Source organism: Eleginops maclovinus, chromosome 19 (genome assembly GCF_036324505.1).
Source record: "Eleginops maclovinus isolate JMC-PN-2008 ecotype Puerto Natales chromosome 19, JC_Emac_rtc_rv5, whole genome shotgun sequence".
NCBI lineage: Eukaryota > Metazoa > Chordata > Actinopteri > Perciformes > Eleginopidae > Eleginops > Eleginops maclovinus.
The window spans coordinates 14,515,775-14,533,666 of record NC_086367.1 but is presented as its reverse complement, the minus strand read 5'-3'; the positions used below and the strand labels follow the sequence as shown (position 1 = coordinate 14,533,666).

At 39.8% G+C, this 17,892-nt stretch overlaps 1 protein-coding gene and 1 long non-coding RNA gene across 3 annotated transcripts in view; one reads left to right on the top strand and one right to left on the bottom strand.

The window, feature by feature from the left end:
• myo6b (myosin VIb) overlaps nucleotides 1-16,572 on the bottom strand; it is a 35,631-nt gene extending 19,059 nt beyond the window's left edge. For both annotated transcript variants that reach the window (XM_063909131.1, XM_063909132.1), the window contains exons 1-17: nucleotides 16,426-16,572; nucleotides 12,460-12,610; nucleotides 10,400-10,469; nucleotides 10,233-10,306; nucleotides 9,671-9,800; nucleotides 9,483-9,588; nucleotides 9,095-9,150; nucleotides 8,881-8,978; nucleotides 8,619-8,783; nucleotides 7,932-8,012; nucleotides 5,894-6,074; nucleotides 4,897-5,041; nucleotides 3,586-3,743; nucleotides 3,187-3,278; nucleotides 2,672-2,744; nucleotides 1,255-1,382; nucleotides 234-329 (exon numbers count right to left, since the gene is read on the bottom strand). In XM_063909131.1, the coding sequence (XP_063765201.1) occupies nucleotides 234-329; nucleotides 1,255-1,382; nucleotides 2,672-2,744; nucleotides 3,187-3,278; nucleotides 3,586-3,743; nucleotides 4,897-5,041; nucleotides 5,894-6,074; nucleotides 7,932-8,012; nucleotides 8,619-8,783; nucleotides 8,881-8,978; nucleotides 9,095-9,150; nucleotides 9,483-9,588; nucleotides 9,671-9,800; nucleotides 10,233-10,306; nucleotides 10,400-10,469; nucleotides 12,460-12,576 (1,770 nt within the window). In that variant the 5' untranslated portion in view covers nucleotides 12,577-12,610; nucleotides 16,426-16,572. The remainder of the gene's footprint in view (nucleotides 1-233; nucleotides 330-1,254; nucleotides 1,383-2,671; nucleotides 2,745-3,186; nucleotides 3,279-3,585; nucleotides 3,744-4,896; nucleotides 5,042-5,893; nucleotides 6,075-7,931; nucleotides 8,013-8,618; nucleotides 8,784-8,880; nucleotides 8,979-9,094; nucleotides 9,151-9,482; nucleotides 9,589-9,670; nucleotides 9,801-10,232; nucleotides 10,307-10,399; nucleotides 10,470-12,459; nucleotides 12,611-16,425) is intronic.
• LOC134881635 (uncharacterized) lies at nucleotides 5,887-14,438 on the top strand. The gene is made up of 4 exons (XR_010168072.1): nucleotides 5,887-6,089; nucleotides 13,390-13,534; nucleotides 14,008-14,118; nucleotides 14,215-14,438. It is a non-coding gene; the product is annotated as an uncharacterized LOC134881635 (long non-coding RNA).
• Nucleotides 16,573-17,892: the final 1,320 nt, after the last annotated feature.

Sequence of the window (17,892 nt, the reverse complement as noted above, 5' to 3'; positions counted from 1 at the left end):
CTTTCTGAGATGCTTAAATAAAAATGTCTTGAATTGAATTGTGACTGTTGCTGCTTTTAGCTACCAAAACCTAGTAGATGTGTTGCTGAACTTAGCTGCAGAGAAGTGAAATGATTTGAATTAAAATTGTAAAAGCTCAATTTCATTACACTGACTTTGTTGGAAAACTTGAAAGTGAAATGTAAAATTGGCAGAGTAGGAAAAGTAGCATTGAAGAGAATTCACCCAATTACCGTCTCATAGCACACGGCTCCAGCAAAGTGCCTGATGATAAAGCCTTCATCATCCCGAAGATTCCTGTGAATAGTCAACTTTGACTTTCTTGGAACCTAAAGGGAAATGGAAGAAAGTAAATCACATTTTAATGACAGAGCTAAAGTACATATACATTGATTTTAATGTGATCCTATCCATCTCCATCCCAACAACAGAATTATGTTAAATATTGAATGAGGGGAATGAAACATATGGATCCATAAAGGGCGGTGAAATCCAGCCATAACTTGTATAATAAAGATTCTTACACACTTGTCAGGGTTGTAGTTATTTAACATGTTAACTTTCAGGAAAGAACTGCACACAGTCTAGATTTGAATGACTAATGCCACATTCATCTTTTTGAAGTATTATAAAGTACCCCGAGTATTACAAAGGACCCCAAAAAATCCGTTACTAAAACACTTCAGGATGAAAATAAATGAAGCACTAAGCATTTTTAAGGTCCATTGGCTTAAAAACCATAATGAAATATTATAAATTGTGAAACCAAATGTTAGCTCACAGCATATTTGATCGCTGTATTAAGATTAATGTCTTTCACCCGATTAAATGTATAGCCCAGTCTTGAGTTCTAACCCTCCCTGCAGCAGACTGCAGCCAATTCTAATCTTAAGCTTGAATTTGTGTCAAGGCTACATTCCTAAAAAGGATTTCATGCTTGCAGAGATACAGGCAGGGGCGAACAAAAGCGACAACGACAGAGACAGAGGGAGGGACTGGGACTGTGCGTCATATACAGAACTGCGCTTACAAACAGCCAGAGTGTAAGTGATCACAATGACAAAACCAATGTGCAGTTACATCGCTGCCACGTCTCACAAAAGATCTCGGTGCACAAAGGAAAAGAATAGTAGCTCCATACTGGAGAAAAGAACAGAAGGAGAGGGAGAATAGGAAAAACATAATGGAAAACGGGAGAGAGGGAGGGAGTGGGGGGGACATGGAGAGGGAAAGAGAACATCTAAGAGATCTGACCGTCAGTCTGAAGTGCTCTTTGTGTTTGCTGTGAACAACCAGAGCAAAGTGTTGGTCGCTGGGCTGAGGCAGACGGTTCTCTTCATCCAAAATGTCCAGGATCCCCACCAGCTTTGCCTCCACTAGGTCTGAAACAAACAATTATATCTGAATCAGTAACATTTTAATGATTAATATGAAGTCCATCCCTCGGATCAAATACAAGAGGTTAAACCCTAACGCCTAAAATACCCGTTGACCAAACCTAGCAGTATTTTCAACAGTCTAACGTTTACAGAACTTTTTAGGGACAACAATAAAACACACAGATCTCTTCTGTTCTATTATTTAAGAAGAGGTTTGGGTAGAAAACACAGTAAGACATAAAAGCACCAAGCATTTAGTTTATGAATGACATTGGACATTTCTACTGTTTACTGTTTCTGGACCTGAATATTCAAGGTACAAAAAACATGTTCATCAGGAGTCTCATTTAGCCTTATATCTGAATTATTCATGCAGCATGCTGTTTGGAATACAATCTGATAGAGAAGGACCGCCGATACAAATTTACATGAACAAGCACCTGTGCATAAATCCTGAAGATTGATGAGTGAATTAATGGCCGGCCCAAACGGTCATTTGCAAGTCATAAATGTTATTCACGGCTGTCAGTTAACCTCGCTCTTGAATAATCACAGCCTTTGAAATACAAATCAAACAGCTTCACCTTGATACACTAGCTACTTCGTCCCATTAAATTCAGGATACACTTGAGGACAGGCATATCCAAACGGGGTGGGTGGGGGGAGTGGCACAAAAGAGTCCATAAAACCCACAAATCCTCATTACTCCTTTCTAGACACATGGATTCTCCTTTATAATGAGAAGTCGGTAGTTGCGTCCCCCTGACAGGTGTATTTTTCGCTGCTCTGACGTGAAGCCAAGAGCACAAGGAATGGCCCAAATGAACGCCCTGTGGGGGAGCTGATTTTAAAGCAACCTCGCTACACTTGTGGTGTGTGGGCTCAAGAGACAGCCACTTTTTATGTTTTACAGCACAAGCCCTCAAAGACGACACCTCATCTTAATGATGTCCCCGAGAGTCACTCTGTGGTCCTTTTTTCACTTCACCCAAGGTGCAGAGCCATGTCGATATCAATACACATACTCCCACACAGGTATTTTTGATTATTTGAAACTAGCTGAAGTCAAACATCAGCTTATCTGTCTATAAGCTATGTCTATCTTTATTTTTATGTCCCAAGCGATGCAGAGATTTGTTTTATCTTCAACAGTGAGACAGGTAGATGATCAACTTTGAGAAGTGACTGTACACAGTGGGAAGCTGTGAAATGTGAAAGCTGCAGTCTTTATGGATCAAGCACTGACTTTTTAATCATGCATCTACAACAGAGAAACATCTCCCAAAACTTACCTATGCAGTCCTGGTTGTCAACATAATGCACCTCATTCACTCCCAGGCCTTCCCTCTGATACAGCTCTTGCTCCTGCACACACAAGTCCAACAGTCAAGAACCAAACACAGATTCTGTGTCCTTGATAATAAATGACTCTATTTTTCTGAGTGGGTTCAGAACATCATAAACCTCAAAAAGGAAACAAAAAAACATCAAACTGACAATTCACAATTGAGATAATGAGATAGAGAGAGAGATTAATTGGAGACCTTGGAAGAGAATAGCGTTAAGAGATCACAGGAGAGAAACACTCCGCGTCATGTCCCCTGAGAAATTAGCATTCTAATGAGAGAGTGCAGGAGATACGGAGGGGAGGAAAGAAAGTGAGAAAATAGAGACGAGAATCCAGAAGCTTAGAGTGCCAACCACTCCGTCCTGGAGTTTGGATTGTGAGTGACACGACATAGCAGGTTTCCCAGGATGGAGAAGTAAAGCGCACCAAATCACATAACTCCACTCGCTGCTCACTCACCTCTTTGAGAATACGCTCGTTGAAGAACTGCTGCAGTTTCTCATTGCAGTAATTGATACAGAACTGCTCAAAGCTGTTGTGTTCAAAATACTCTGAAAGAAAGAAGGGGGGGAGAAGAAGCTGAAAAATCATACATCTCAATTAATTTTCCAATTTCGGCAAAGCATGTGTTTGTTATGCAGTCGGGGGAAATTAATTCTCAAGCAAAGCCCTGGTAATGAAGTGTGTGTGTTTGCATTAGGGTGCTTATATTAGGAAGCATGCTGCACAGACAAGGTTCTCCTTAATGGAGTGAATTTTAAACGAACGTTGCAGAACCACATATCTCCAGTTTATTTACTGTGTTGTCAGTTATTTTGGGCAAATTGTATTTAGTTGAATAGAGTTTTTTTCTATTACCGAACCCAGCGATGTCCAACACCCCGATGAAGTTGGAGGAAGTCTTGAAGGGGAAACACTCGTTGACTCGTTTCACCACATGATCGAAGAGGCGGCTGTACACTGCCTTGGCCAGGGCATCGCGGGCATTGTTAGCTTGTTCCACCTTTAGAGGCACTCTGGAGGGACACACAAAGTGGGGCATTGAGACACAGTCCGAAACTGGGACATTTTGGTCCTTTAATAAACCTCCCTTTTTATTTTTTTTCCGTAATAAACCCAATTTTCATGCAGCAGCAAAAGTTGAGCAGTGTTGATGTGACACTTTTTTGCCGCATTGTTCCCCTTTTTGATCTCTATAGTCAAGCGAGGCATCGTTTTTGAAGTGAAGGTTTTACGAGCCAAGGATGTGGCATTAAAACTAAAATATCTAGGCTCTCTAATGGCGCTTTAACACCATTTATTTTTAAATTATTTAAAGGGGTGACCGTGTGTGCAAAGTGCAGTTCCTCAGCGACCCAGAGTTCAACTCACTTGTCCCAGGTGGGAGGAAGCTGAATTTCAAATGAAAAGTTCTGACTTATGCTATGATAGTATGTTAACACTTCATATTCCACACACTCTGGTACCATTTTCAGCCAGAGAACAGGCCAGCTTTCCTCCATTATACCTTGAGCTAAACATAGTAAGCACATAGGATCTTTTTGTACACATCTTTTTTATCCATTGCAATGTTTCCTTTAGTAAGAGGCTTATTCATCCCATCACACCCACCACCCTCTCTGTAACCCTCAGCCTCCCGGGGGGCAGGTGGGGGATCTGTCTAGGGCTTAATGACAAAGCCATGCCCCCTTCGCTCCACCTGCTCCCCAGACAGCAGGCCTTTACTGTACTGAAGCCATGCTCGCCTGCCTCCTCAGATACAGCCTGCATTATTTATGTGGAGAAAACACTTCCAGGCCAGGCCAGCATCTGGCCCTGCTGAAATATTCATCTATCAAACCTGGCCCCATCACTCAAACACCACATCATCACCAAAGTGCACACGAGCAGTGCCAATAATACTGCAACACACTATCTTATTATTATCTTTTTATCTGCATTTACATAAGCACAATATCCAAAAACCCTTCACATGGTTTAGACAGAGACACAGAGCACATGCCTGCAAGGAATAATAAAGCCTATCAAAAAGTCTTTATAATTATACATAAAAAATGAAAAAGCTTATTTAAGTGTCAGGATTTAATCTCATCATCTCAAAAATCACCTTTATTCTTTAAAGGAAGAAAACAAAAGAAGTTGAGAGGAGTTCAGAGCCGTCGTTCTTACTTGATAACTGTTCCTTTGGTGCCCCCTGCTGTAGTGAGCATGACTCTGGTTGTGAGGCTGACGCGCAGATCGTCCTGGTCCAGACCCAGCAGATCGGCGCAGTACTCCAGAGTCTGGCCCGACTGATTCTTCAGGACACAACCACCTGAAACACACATGAGACCAACAAGCTTTTAAAAAAAAATCATCCTCGTACAATCTCTTGCTCTGAAAATGTACAAGATGTGTGCTTGTCCCGTCGTATCAGTTTTACTTTTTGAATTCACCCACAATGGGGACAAAAGTTCACAAACTCAAATAAGCAGAAATATATTATGTAGTCACAGACGGGAGAAGGGTGAGGTCTTAAGCTGTGAATGAGTGATATCAACAGCCTGATAAAGAGCTGGGTTCAAGGTGTAATGAGAACAAAAACTGCCCTCATGAAAGGTTTCAAAGAGTGCTTTACTTTATTCCACAGAGACTGTAGATTGTAGAGGAACGGGGAGAGAAAGAGAGCTTGGTTACCTGGGTAACAGTGATTCACTTTGTTTAAACACTGCGCTATGTGGCATTGATTAAATTCTGTCCCTTTTGAAATGAACATTTATGAATATAATAAATTAATATGTTTGTGGTAATATCCAAAGACATCTATTCTTCAACATTTTGAATCGATCTAATGTGGGATTAAACCATGTGGAGTTCAGTGTTCTCACATCTGTTGGAACCACTATACAAAGATTTAAAGGGATGAATATTTCGTTCATACATTTTTTTCAATGAATGCTTTAACTGCTCTTCAAGGCCTCATGGCTAAAAACCCTCTGGCATAAAGGAAGTATGTTTTTATGACCCAAAAACTAGAAAAATAGCTGTTTTTCGAATACAGACATATGAATACTACGTGCATAGACACACACGTACAAGAAGGACCTTGCCATAGCTAAAATGTTGACAATCCCACCGATTATTCTTAATATGTTGTAACCATTTGTAATTGGAGCACATGTCTGACCTGAGGAGCTCCCTGTCTCTTCAAAGTCGATGTTGCCCAGATGCAGGACGCCAGCAACCACCCTGAACAGGTCCAGCTTCTCTGTGTCGTCCAGCCCGATCTTCTTCATGGCCCCGCACATCCTGTTGAAGTCCCCCTGATCGTCAAGAAGAGGGTCCTTCAGAGCACCCACCTTCAGATGCTACAAACCGAACGAGTGAGTCAGTAAAAGTATTTTTTTTTTTTACATTAATGTGTTGAAAGAGCCTCCACCAGCAGCACACAGCAAACACTACCAACTAAAGCTGCTTTGCTACAGTAGCTTTGTACCCAAATGTCTTGACTTGAAGGACTGTATGTAAAACAATAAAGCAAAGAGCCTCTGTAACAACTAGCAATGTCTGCAATATTACAAAACAGGCACAAGAAACAGGCATGCAGTGTGAAATGTCACTCGAACAGAAGGTTTCAAGATTGAAAACGAAACAAGATCATTGAATAATTATAGAATAAAAACTAACAAGGGCTGCACAAATATTACTAAATGCTTACTCCTGGTTATACTGTAAGATAAGAAACATTACAGTGGTTTTATGAGTGAAACAAAAGGCTTAAATTGCACATTGTTCATTTTTTATGACTATTTTCAAACAAAAGACATAGATTTTTGACAGTTGGCAATGTACAATAATTGTGCAGCCCTGTATTTTATGACTGAAAAAGCTGAATAAGCATCCATAGTTTTGTATCCAAGCAGGTTGCAGACAAAGGCAGATAATGAGGAAGCATGCACCCTCATTTCCTGTTTGCTCTCTAAACAGCAGCATGTAAAACCTGAGCGTCTCAGTGTTTACTTTAGGAAAAATAGAAAAAAAAGAGCAGGGAGCACAGGGGCCTGATGAGGAAGGAAACATCACCTTATTGTCCTTTTATAACAGACACGAGGGAGGACAGACAGATGTACAACGACTAGATTAGCAACATGTTAATAACACACAATTCTTACAACCACGCAGCAGTTTAAGTCATTCAGTTAGTCACTGTGATCTTTATAAAGAGTAAACACATAGTAAGCATGTTATGAAATACCCTTTCCCATTTTATACAGAGTTGAAATCTCTGATAAAAGCTAATGTATTGCAATTGGAGTCTAAAATAATGTCTCGAACAAGTGAAAGATTTGAATAGCATATATTTAAGATAAGATAAGATAAGATGGATCTTTATCATTAAAAAGCAGGACGGATTCACACAAGGATAATAAAAAAAGATCAAATAGAAATGATAAACAGGTAAGTAACTGTTAAAACAAGAAATTAATTAAATGAACATTATATTCATTTTGAGTCGGGATTGTTTTTGTATTAAATCTTGTATTTAAAAAAACGTGGACTGGTAAGGTAACAATGAAACCAAAGCAAAGCTGATGCAACGCCAGCGGCCTCTGGAATAAAAAATCACTGAGGTAAAAAACAAGTGTATTACTAGGCTAAGTTCTCCCATGACTATAGCCATCAATAGATGTACTTTTGTTTACCACTCTCTCACCTGATTTTCCCGAAGCTTTGATAATAAAATCTAAAATAAGATATTATTCTATCTTGGAAAACAAGAGTGAAATGAACCTGTATAATTAGTCCCTGAGAGAGCAACATGTCACACTTCTTCTTCTAATTGTTTCATGATATTAATTACACATCTCCTGCAGGCTTTGCGGGCCCGGGTTCTTTTTCATGTCATACATAATCCATCAAACACACAGACCTGAACTAATTCCCTGGCATGAAATATTCTTATTGACCAGTTCCTGCATATCATTTCACATTTGCAGCTGATATTCTTTGAATACGTGTCTGGGATTTGCTTTCAGTGTGTGCTTACTCCTCATTATTGGGGAAAAAGAATAATGTTCATTCCTCTAAAAGATTAATGGAAGAGGAAAGAACCACAAAAATGTTGCATTACAAACCACCGCCTTTGCTCCTGGACATACAGTCGGGTGTCCACACTAATCATGTATTTCGTTATGTGTTTAAACCAGAACAGGAAGTGACATTACCTCAGGACTCTTGCGGTTTTGCATGATTTGTTTATCAGTGTCATTACTGGCAAAGTATCTGGTGCATCCCCGGTTCAGGTACTGCAACGGAGAAAAATCAGCTTTAAAAACATTCAAACATAATCACGATTTTAATCAATCAATTCCAGACACCGTATAAATGCATTTCACTCGATTTTGCAAACCTAGTGGGGATATTTGTATTGATTTTCTAAAAGATTTACTTTGCTGTCTCCTTCTGATATTGCTCCACAGCTGACTAGTAGTGAATCCCATGAAGTAATTGCCTCTGTTGATGTGGGCGTCACCTCGGGGACCTGATAATATGACACTAGGATAAACATCTAAAGGAACAGCTTGTGCTGCTTGGTGTTCCGTTAAGCATTGTTTTGTCGAGCATGTGGAAGGAAATAAAGGCTGGGGCTAAACACCTCTATGCTCTCTGACTTCACACCTACTGACTTGATAATTGCATTCAAAAGGAAAACGATTCAATTGAGGAATATTTTGTCACTGAGGCGAGTTTAATTTCACTTGGGAGGACCTCTTGTTTTCACAAAAATGAGCTACTGTGACATCTAGTGGTCGTCCTCACAACTGCCATGTGTACTCTTTAAAGAGTTAATTAAATTCCATGTAAAGCAGCTTTTTTTTGGGCGACCCTGGTGTCAGTCTGAGCCTACTGACCCTGAAGCTGTCCGGAGAGTCCAGGTGGAGTTTCTTCTTTATGTCCTCAGACGCTCCGGCACACAGCCTGTAGAAGATGTGGTAGTTCCTCTCTTCGTTACTCTGCATGCAAATCCTTGACTTCTCTAGCAAGTAATGGGAGACAAATCCACCCACAACCGTATTCTGGTAACACAAGAAAATTAAAACAGAATTTAAATTCAGAAACTAGACAAAGCAAGTCATAGAGAAACCTAGGATGTAATCAGTGATCATCTTTTACCTTCTCATTGAAGTGGATTTCCACAAACTTCCCAAAGCGACTGCTGTTATTATTACGGACTGTCTTTGCATTTCCAAAGGCCTCAAGAAGGGGGTTTGCTGAAATTTGAAATGAGAGAATCAGTATGACACTTTCCACATGCAGAAGATACAATACAGTGTTGATAGTTAATAATAGTTTGTATATTTAGTTTTTTATTTATTAATTGTATTACCTTCGACAATTCTCTCATCAATATCTTGACCAGTTCCATATGTTGTAGTGAGATATCTACAAGGTGGGGACGAAATTAGAACAATGTATATAAAATCACTGGTAGATAAACATGGTAAGACACTCTGGAATCCAACCAGAGTTTAAAAGTGATTATAATAGCTTTCTCTGTACATTTTTGATGGTTTGCCAACTGCTTTCAGCCTTAATTAAGTTTACAATCAAGCTACAGTGGGGGAAAATATCTTGGTATTGGAAAGAGTGGGGACATTTTGGTTTGTAACTTCATACAGTATCTCCTAAACACACCATCAGAAGGTAGAGGAAAGATGAGTGAATGTGAGAGGAAGATGAGGATATTATGATGGATGATTCACAGCGGCTCATACCTGAGAACAAACTTGGTGTTTTCAGTCTTTCCGGCACCAGATTCCCCGGACACTATGATGGACTGACTCATCTTGAGCACCTTCATATCCCTGTAGGCTTTGTCGGCTAAAAGAAGAAATAACTTGCATCACATTGGCTTGTAGTTGAACATGTTATCTAACAGTGATTAGCAGGTGTAGGCTCTCACCTATAGCAAAGACGTGAGGTGGCAGGGTTCCCAGTGACTTCCCCTGGTATGACTTAATGGCGTCAGGGCCATAAAGTTTAGGGATGTCGTAGTAGGGATTCACAGCTATTAAGATATTAGCCACATAAGTCTGTAAGAGATATACGGGTATGATTAGAGTCGCTGCTTTAACAGAAAGTCAATGAATAGCCAACAGAACATTAATGATTAAATAATAACAGACAAAAGATGCAAAACGAAGGCAGCTGAGAGACACCTTAACTTGTTTCCCTGTCTCGCTTTTCCCATCAAACAGCTGTCCCTCATTTCCTAAGTGAGTGACCGGGATCGGGATTGTTTGCCAGTCTGACTTTTTGACCCTTCTCTAGCTTCCCTCGCCTCTTTACCACCTGGTACTTTCCCCCCAGGGGACACAAGGACAGGGATCCTCTCTCCTGCTGAGCTCCCGCCTGTTACTCTATCTCCATACGATGCAACTGGATCGCAGTGAGGCCATTGCAGGAGCACATAAATAAAGTATATAAACTAACACAGACTAGCATAGAAAGAGAGGAACACGTACGTAGATGTGGTCTTTATTGTACCGCACTCTGACGTTGTTCAGAAGAGTGGCTTCATTCAAGTACATAAGGGTACCTAAAAGTGAGGAATAAACAAAGGTAATTACATTTTTCCAGTGAAAATCGATATTTAAATGTACAATAAACTGCCAACTGTGTGTTGACTTACAGTTGTCCTCCACATGTTTGTTGACATCGTCCTCTGCTGGGAAGACTTGACTCATCGGAGCAAGAAATGTCTGCAACACAAACAGTTTTTCAGTCACATGTTGTCACTTTCAGGACAGATAAGACATACTACACTGTCTCTCTTCATCCCTGCCAACTTTACGTACAAGATTATGCACTATCCCTTAACAAGACACAAAACAAATGTTTATTAGCATCGAAAAAAAGGGGGAGACGTGTTAGGCTGAATAAAAAAAAAACAAGCTAAGCAAGACTGCATAAACGTTAGTGATTTATCACAGTTAAAGATCACAGTAATGATGTTTGGTGCGAAATGTTCCCAGGCACACTGAGTTACTGATATTCTCCCTCTATTGTTTGACAGTCTGAGTTAATGGAAATAAACTCAATGGAACAAGCCGGCTGTGAGAGAAACAAGGGGGAGACATGGCAGCATGATGAATAATTTGGTGGGAGAGCAACCGGATCCGAACACCTGTGTGAATGTGTGTGTGTGTCTGTCTCTAGTACAGAACAGATGATGGTGCTGCTCTGTGTTGATCTTGTAGGGACCAATCAAGTCACTTTATTGTTACCGGCAACAGGCCTCAGAGTGAGCCTACAACAAGCTGACTGGAAAAAGTGGTTGTTCCAGGCAGTAGATATAGATAATAAACACTCTTTTGCTCCTTTTACATGTTTATTACACTCCCTATATCCATACTACAGCTTGTGTTTGCTCCAGTTGGTGCAGTGATGCATGGTTTAGTGCCGCTAACAGGCTGAAGGCATGAACAGAATTTGCTCTGTGTGTGTGCTTCAGCAGTTTGGCTCAATCTTGACATCCAAAACAATTACCATGTCATAAATGACTAACCAATGAAATTGACCAAGAAGAACAAGAGGCTGCCGAGGCACTAATGAGCTCCACATGCAGTAAAAAAAGAAATTCAATGGGCCTTTCATTCCCTCACTGAATGGGACAGAGTGTATACCTAGTAATAAACTCATCAGGATGATTCAAAGTTCACATGAATTTACGGCATTCAAACTCACTGTCATTTTCTGCAGCTCCGTGTTGTAAAACTGTATGCATTGATCTTGTTTTATGCAGTTATGTCAGTTGAGAAGGACAATTCCTCCCTTCTTGATTCAGGGGGTGTCTTGTAACGAGTGACATCTTTATATTCAAATGAACTACAGCATCAACTTTTAAAACCTCCAAATAATTCCCAAATGTAAGGCTGTAAATCTTTAGTGATTTTTATCAAAAGTAAGACAAAAAGTTAGACATCTTTGGCAAGGATTCATACTTCATACATGAGTTTTTACTAGAGAAGCATAAAGCTCTTAATAAGTACTGTAATTACAACTCCTCTGAATAAAATAAAGAAAAATATATAGAAAAGTAAGTAATAAACTGCTCTTGTAGTGGACATTTTGACTCTTAATGTGAATAATGATTGCCGTATATGTAGTTTTTCCAGTCCTAGGTATTGCCCTGGTAGTGTGCAGACTGGCTCTCTGGCATACACGCTTTAAAGTCTGATGTGAGAAAGGTCTTTATATTTTGCTCAAACGGAACAAATGCAGAGGAAACTGCTGGAGCAAATGTCTGTTGTAAACATGACCGGCTTGCTCATGGGGACACGTGATGGCTCAGGTGCAACAGGTGGCCTCTACCTCCTAATGAGCAGCTCTCCCTCTAGGCAACCCTATCAGCACACCTGCTGCTGTGGTCTTTAATTATTCACGCCTCTGTACATGTGGTCTCTCGTGTTTCTCACATATTACACATTGTTTTGCTAACGCCTTTCTACCTGAAATCGCACTTCAGACATTGTTATTTAATTGTGCGTGAGCTTATGGATGCATTTATTTGCTGGAAATAAGGAAAACTTCCTCTAATTTATACTAATGAATGAACAACTATCTTATCGACAGACACGCATGAAAGGAAAACAAGAATCGGCCCCTCACCTATTTTCCCTGTCGGCCTTACTTTGCCTGTATATGCAAAGCCCAGGATGTATGCCTGTGTGGGTGTGTGTGATGACCCACCTTGCCCCTCTGGTTCAGCGGTTCTATGCTGAGCGTGTCGGCTCCTATGTCGACGATCATCCCCAGCTGGAACCCGTCGGCGGGGTGGGGTGCCCACACTGGCTTCCCGTCCTCCATGGCTTACCTCCAGTCCAGCACAACCTAACAACGACTGGGACGGGGGCGAGAGACAGGAAATGGAAGAGAAACCGTATGAATAAAGAAAGCACTCGTGTCTCAAAAATATAAATGCAAAGTAGAGTTAACAGTTTTGCATTTTTCCCAAGCTGGTCCATTGGCAGACTCCACTTGGCTTGTGTAGCTACACAATATTAACTTTTCTTTACAGCTGACAAACAAAAGCTGAGGTCAGCACTGCTACAGTAATTTACTTACAAAGAAAACATTATTTCCTGTGGGGGTCATTTCTCTGCGTCACTGTTTTGTTTCTTGTAATATGTTGTTTAAGAACTATTGATTTTGGAAATACACATTTTTGTCAACAGTCACATTTTTCAGTGTAATAAATGGTGCCCGAGTTGTGTTTGCTGAGGTCCTTGTTGAAGTCAGCAGGATTGGCAGGAAGATGGATGTTCAAACAAAGCTTGTATTAAACAGAAAATTGCAATGTATTGCAACATTTATAAAATGGCAATAACGCTGATGGGTGTTAAGAATATGCTACCATGGGGCCTGTGGTGATTCCCACCCCACCTAAACCTGATTAGCATGGCAATATTTTCCTATATACCTTCACACCCCAGTCTCTTTACTACAATAAAAGTAAGACAATTATTTTTGACGCATAATATTTGTGTCTGTATACACTTGACATGGAGATTAATATCACAGTAGTTAGGTGAGGTATAACTGAATAGTTTAAGTGAAATATCCCCCCAAAAATCTGATTAGGACCCATTAGGATCCATTAACCTGTTATTCCTCCTACAGAAGGGGATCTTGTAAGAGAGGATTTTCCACTTGCACGACTGAACGGAGTAGTGAGGACAACACTACCCCAGGTGACCTGACATCGAGGGCACAGCCAAACAATCCCGCTTGGATCATCTCTCGTGCGGCCTCTGAGATAAAGAAGGTAATCCTCAGGCAGTGGTACCAAACTATGACATTTTGTTGTTTGCTGTATTTGTAATAGTACTTTTTTCATACTGAGTATAAAGCAGCATATCCAAATTAGCCATTTTTAAAGTTGAGTGTCATGTAGGTATTTTGAATTAGTAGTTTGGCAGTCATTTGGAAGTCAAATCATGAGGAGAACAAGCAGACTCTTTTAAGCCGTGTTACCATTTCCAAACACACAGCTTTTTACACTCAGCTGTATATTAAATACACTGTTATTCTGTGATAGACAGCAGTAGCACGACTCCCTACCAAGGTCGTAATTCCTGTCTAAACCTTGTTCTGACAATATCAGTGCATCTTTAGTGTGATAGCTGGAGCTACTTGTCATTAACAATTCTGTACAGTTGATTCCACAACCACACCGTTCTCCATTCGTGTTAGGGATTGTGCTCAAATGTCAGCGAGGAGTTAACAAGGACTCTAAAGTTCAACAGGTACATCGACTCATGCTTTAAGATCCAACTTAGAAGGAAAGTGGGGACAGTCAACCTGTAGTGACCTCTCTCAATAGCTTTTGTGTCTTTCTTCAGGACCTAGGTGAGGCTGGACCACAAACATCTCGCATTATTCAACACTTTCTTATTGAAAAACATTTCATTATTTGTGGTAATGTTTGTGACCTTACTTCTACAGATCTGTTGAGAAGAAACTGGACGACTTTTTGAATATCTGAGTGGTTTGTGTCGCATCATAACGTTTTTCCAAGATTAGTTAACCATTTATTTCTTGCTGAACAAAAGAGAGTTCATTGCATGTTGGTGATTACCGTAATAAGGCAGACTTTTACTGCTTCATTATCAAGCACACATCGTGCCAGGTTTATACACCCACAGTACATCTGTTTTTTTTTTATCAATATGCTACAGCGACTTCCAGTCAATCATCCCCTTAAAGGGACTTTGTAACACAATAAAGATGAAGTTATAAAATACAGTTGTTGGAAAGACATTGTCCCAGAAACACAATGTTAAATAACATTTCATTTCATTTTATGTTTCAGGAGAGACGAATAAAGGTATGCTATAAATGTTTAACAAAACCTTGATGATGCCTGTACCAAAAAACACAACAAATATAAGAACATATTTGATTTGTAATATTTTATTTTACTATATATCTAAATCAGGGCTCATACCGACTCCACTGAGAGTGAATGTAAGACACATGCTGTTATCTAAATGCAATATGCTATGGGCCATATTTCATCATTGCAACAATCTTTGTTTATAATATGTGTTTTCGCCAAGGGTGGGACAACAATTGTGTAAGAAGATTATTTCTAAATTCGAAAAGACTGACCCACTGTTAAACGTATTACTGCAATCTGTTCAAAAAGATCCTAAAAGCTTTTCGAACTGTGGTTGGAGAAAGCAGAGCCAATGTTAGTTATTTTCCCTTAATACATAGATCAGATTCTATACAGTGCCTAGAGCTGGTGCAACAAGTGAAAGGCCCCATTTCTAGCATTCACAGACTAAGAATTTGTATACAGTATATTGATGCTGTGTAAACATTTGCAATGGTAATCATTTGGTTTTTCAAATTTGGTTTTTCCACATTCAAACATACACGAGTATAAAAAAATGCACCAAACGGGGGGAGGACATAAAGATTACTTTCTCAGTCTGTTATCTTCAACCTTCAAGTGTAAGAACAAGGCTACGGAGAAGCTCCAAGACCGTGTTTGTTAGATTACTGATAACCACAAAGCTTTCCCACAGTTCCCTACATCAGTGGAAGTTTGATTACAGTACAGGAAATATTCTAATTTCAAAACGCCCTGTCCACCAAAAGCCTGAATGAGTTCACAATCTTGGTATTGAAAGTACATTCCAGATACTGTACAATAAAGACAACATCCTAGCTAACAATATTTGTGATAAACCAACAGCAGTGGACGTTGGTCTGCTCACCCACACCACATCACACATCAGTCTTTGTAATCACAGCTCTGCTCAATGTACCAAGAGCTTTGGGATTATCATGCTACTTTCAAAGCAACCCTTTAAACAATCTGTTATATCACTTAGGGAGCAGCCTAATGTCTACTTTGTTGAGTCCTTCCAACAAAACAGAGACTCATGAGCAACTTTGACTCTGCAGGACTAAATCCTCTTAGTATCTGACCCTAATCCAGACAGCGAGGTGAGACTCCAAGAGACAACCAAGGCTAACAAACAAAACTGTAATCAGCTGAGAGACAATGCAAATCAGATGGTGGTTGCATGAGAAAGATACCATAGGAGTACAGGGAGAAGGAAACATATGTGTACACAAATGAATGAACACTGGTTCAGAGCAAAAGCAGCACAAGCACACCCGCCTCTTGTTTCCTGCCTCTTGTTTCCTGTTCTCTACCGGGAAAAAGGGATATGGAAAACGCTTTGGATATACACAAAAGGTCAACTGTGAAAAAAGACAGCACACACTTCAAAGGTGTATATTTAGAAAACTTTTACAAAATAGATTTTTGGTTTGAATTAGCTGAGGGGTGGTAAAATGGCTGACATTGTAGAATAAAACACACATAAGATATAAGACATTAACACGATATGACTTAAGAGAACTTCATAATTACATGTATTGAGCATCTTCTGTACGCCTACAAAAGACAAACGTTATTGAGATATTTATCAATAAACCATTGTGGCAGCAACACTGATGTAGGCAAGGCTTGTTAATAATTGAATTAACTTAAACTTAGAAAGCATACGTGCAACAATAGAGTGTATCAACCACTCCATCTACGTACCTGTCAAAATAATAAAAACTCGGTTACCTCAGGCTGTTTGAGACATTGTGTAATCGCTCAAAAAAAGTGTAAAAGTTAGAAAAAACACTCACGTTCAGGGGGTCAAATGTACGTTAGTGCGACAGGAGTTTAAAGTCCCTCATACGGATGTGAAGTTGTAGTAGTATCCCAGCTTTGTCCGTCTCTCCTCCCGGGGCAGACAGTAGCTGCTGGCTGTCGGGATGACAGGCTGAGCTCGGTGCTTCGGTGTGCGCCGGTGACGTCACTCAGTCTGTACACCGCTGAAGGTGCGTTGAAGTGCTGCTCGGACGATTCAGTGTCAAGTGTTTGTTTTAATGGCTGTGTTTAGAGGGAGGCCTCGTCCATACTACTGTTTCATACAGCAGCAATGAACCCCGTCGTGCAGCACAGAATATAAGCACTGTAAAGTAGACTTAGAATTCAGTATCACCAATATCATTACAACCAGGCATATTAAAGAAAAATGCAGTAATGTAACACGGTACACCACTTTACAAATAAACCTATGACTCAGGTGTTACATCCAATTTTCAAAACGTAGTGAAATTATGTACAAATGTTTATATAATAACATATACACAATGTCTCTGGGAACTATGTAGGCTATTTGTATACACATGCATATATATGTTTTTTTTTACTGTATGTCAATGTGAGGACTATTCTAAATGTACTTACTACATACTATTCGTCATATGATCATCCCAGGATTGTTCATAAAACTGGAGTTAGAGGATGAATTGACCACACGGCCATTTAACTTGCTGCAATGAAAAGACAGCAAATGTTGCCTTGAGAGTCATGAATATTTGAAGAGGCAGGTAATCCAAAACTTTTGGGGGGATTTTTGAAGGAGACATCTAATCCCCCTTTGAAAGCCACCACTGGGTTTGTAAATCTAATTAGGACACCTGATACTCTTGCTTTAGACCATATCTTATTACTGACACTAGATGACAGCATGTAAACATTAACATGACATTTTATTTGTTCGCAAGTTAAAAGTTAGAGTTTGTATTTGTATGACATCCTAAATAATGCACGGGAAAGACTATCTCCTCCTTCACATATCAAGTGGTGACAATTTATTTGGGGGGACACTACAGTATATCCTCCAAACAGCAGCTATTTTAAAATGTTGACTTTCTTTTATCATTTTTTTCACTATGGTCAAAACAACAAAAAGCATGCAAACCCAGATAGGTAAAGTCAAGTTTTTTGGGTTATTTTAGTCACTGTAATTTTTGATTTACTGCAAAAAATAAGGTGAATCATTGTACATTTAAGATCTATGCCAGTTGAGGTCCACTACTGTTCATAGACGGACAATGGCTCCCTCTGGTGACAGCAAAGAGGACAAGCAAATCTGTATCTGAAGCCAAATATCAAACCAATTAACTTGCTTGCCGTAGGAAAGCAGAGAGAGATAGAGAGTTAAGCGAAGAGAGAGGATGCACTAGAGAGTTGTTGTCATCACAAGGAACCAGTCTCTCTGGGGAGATGATACAATCCATGTATTTTATTAATGTGAAATCCCA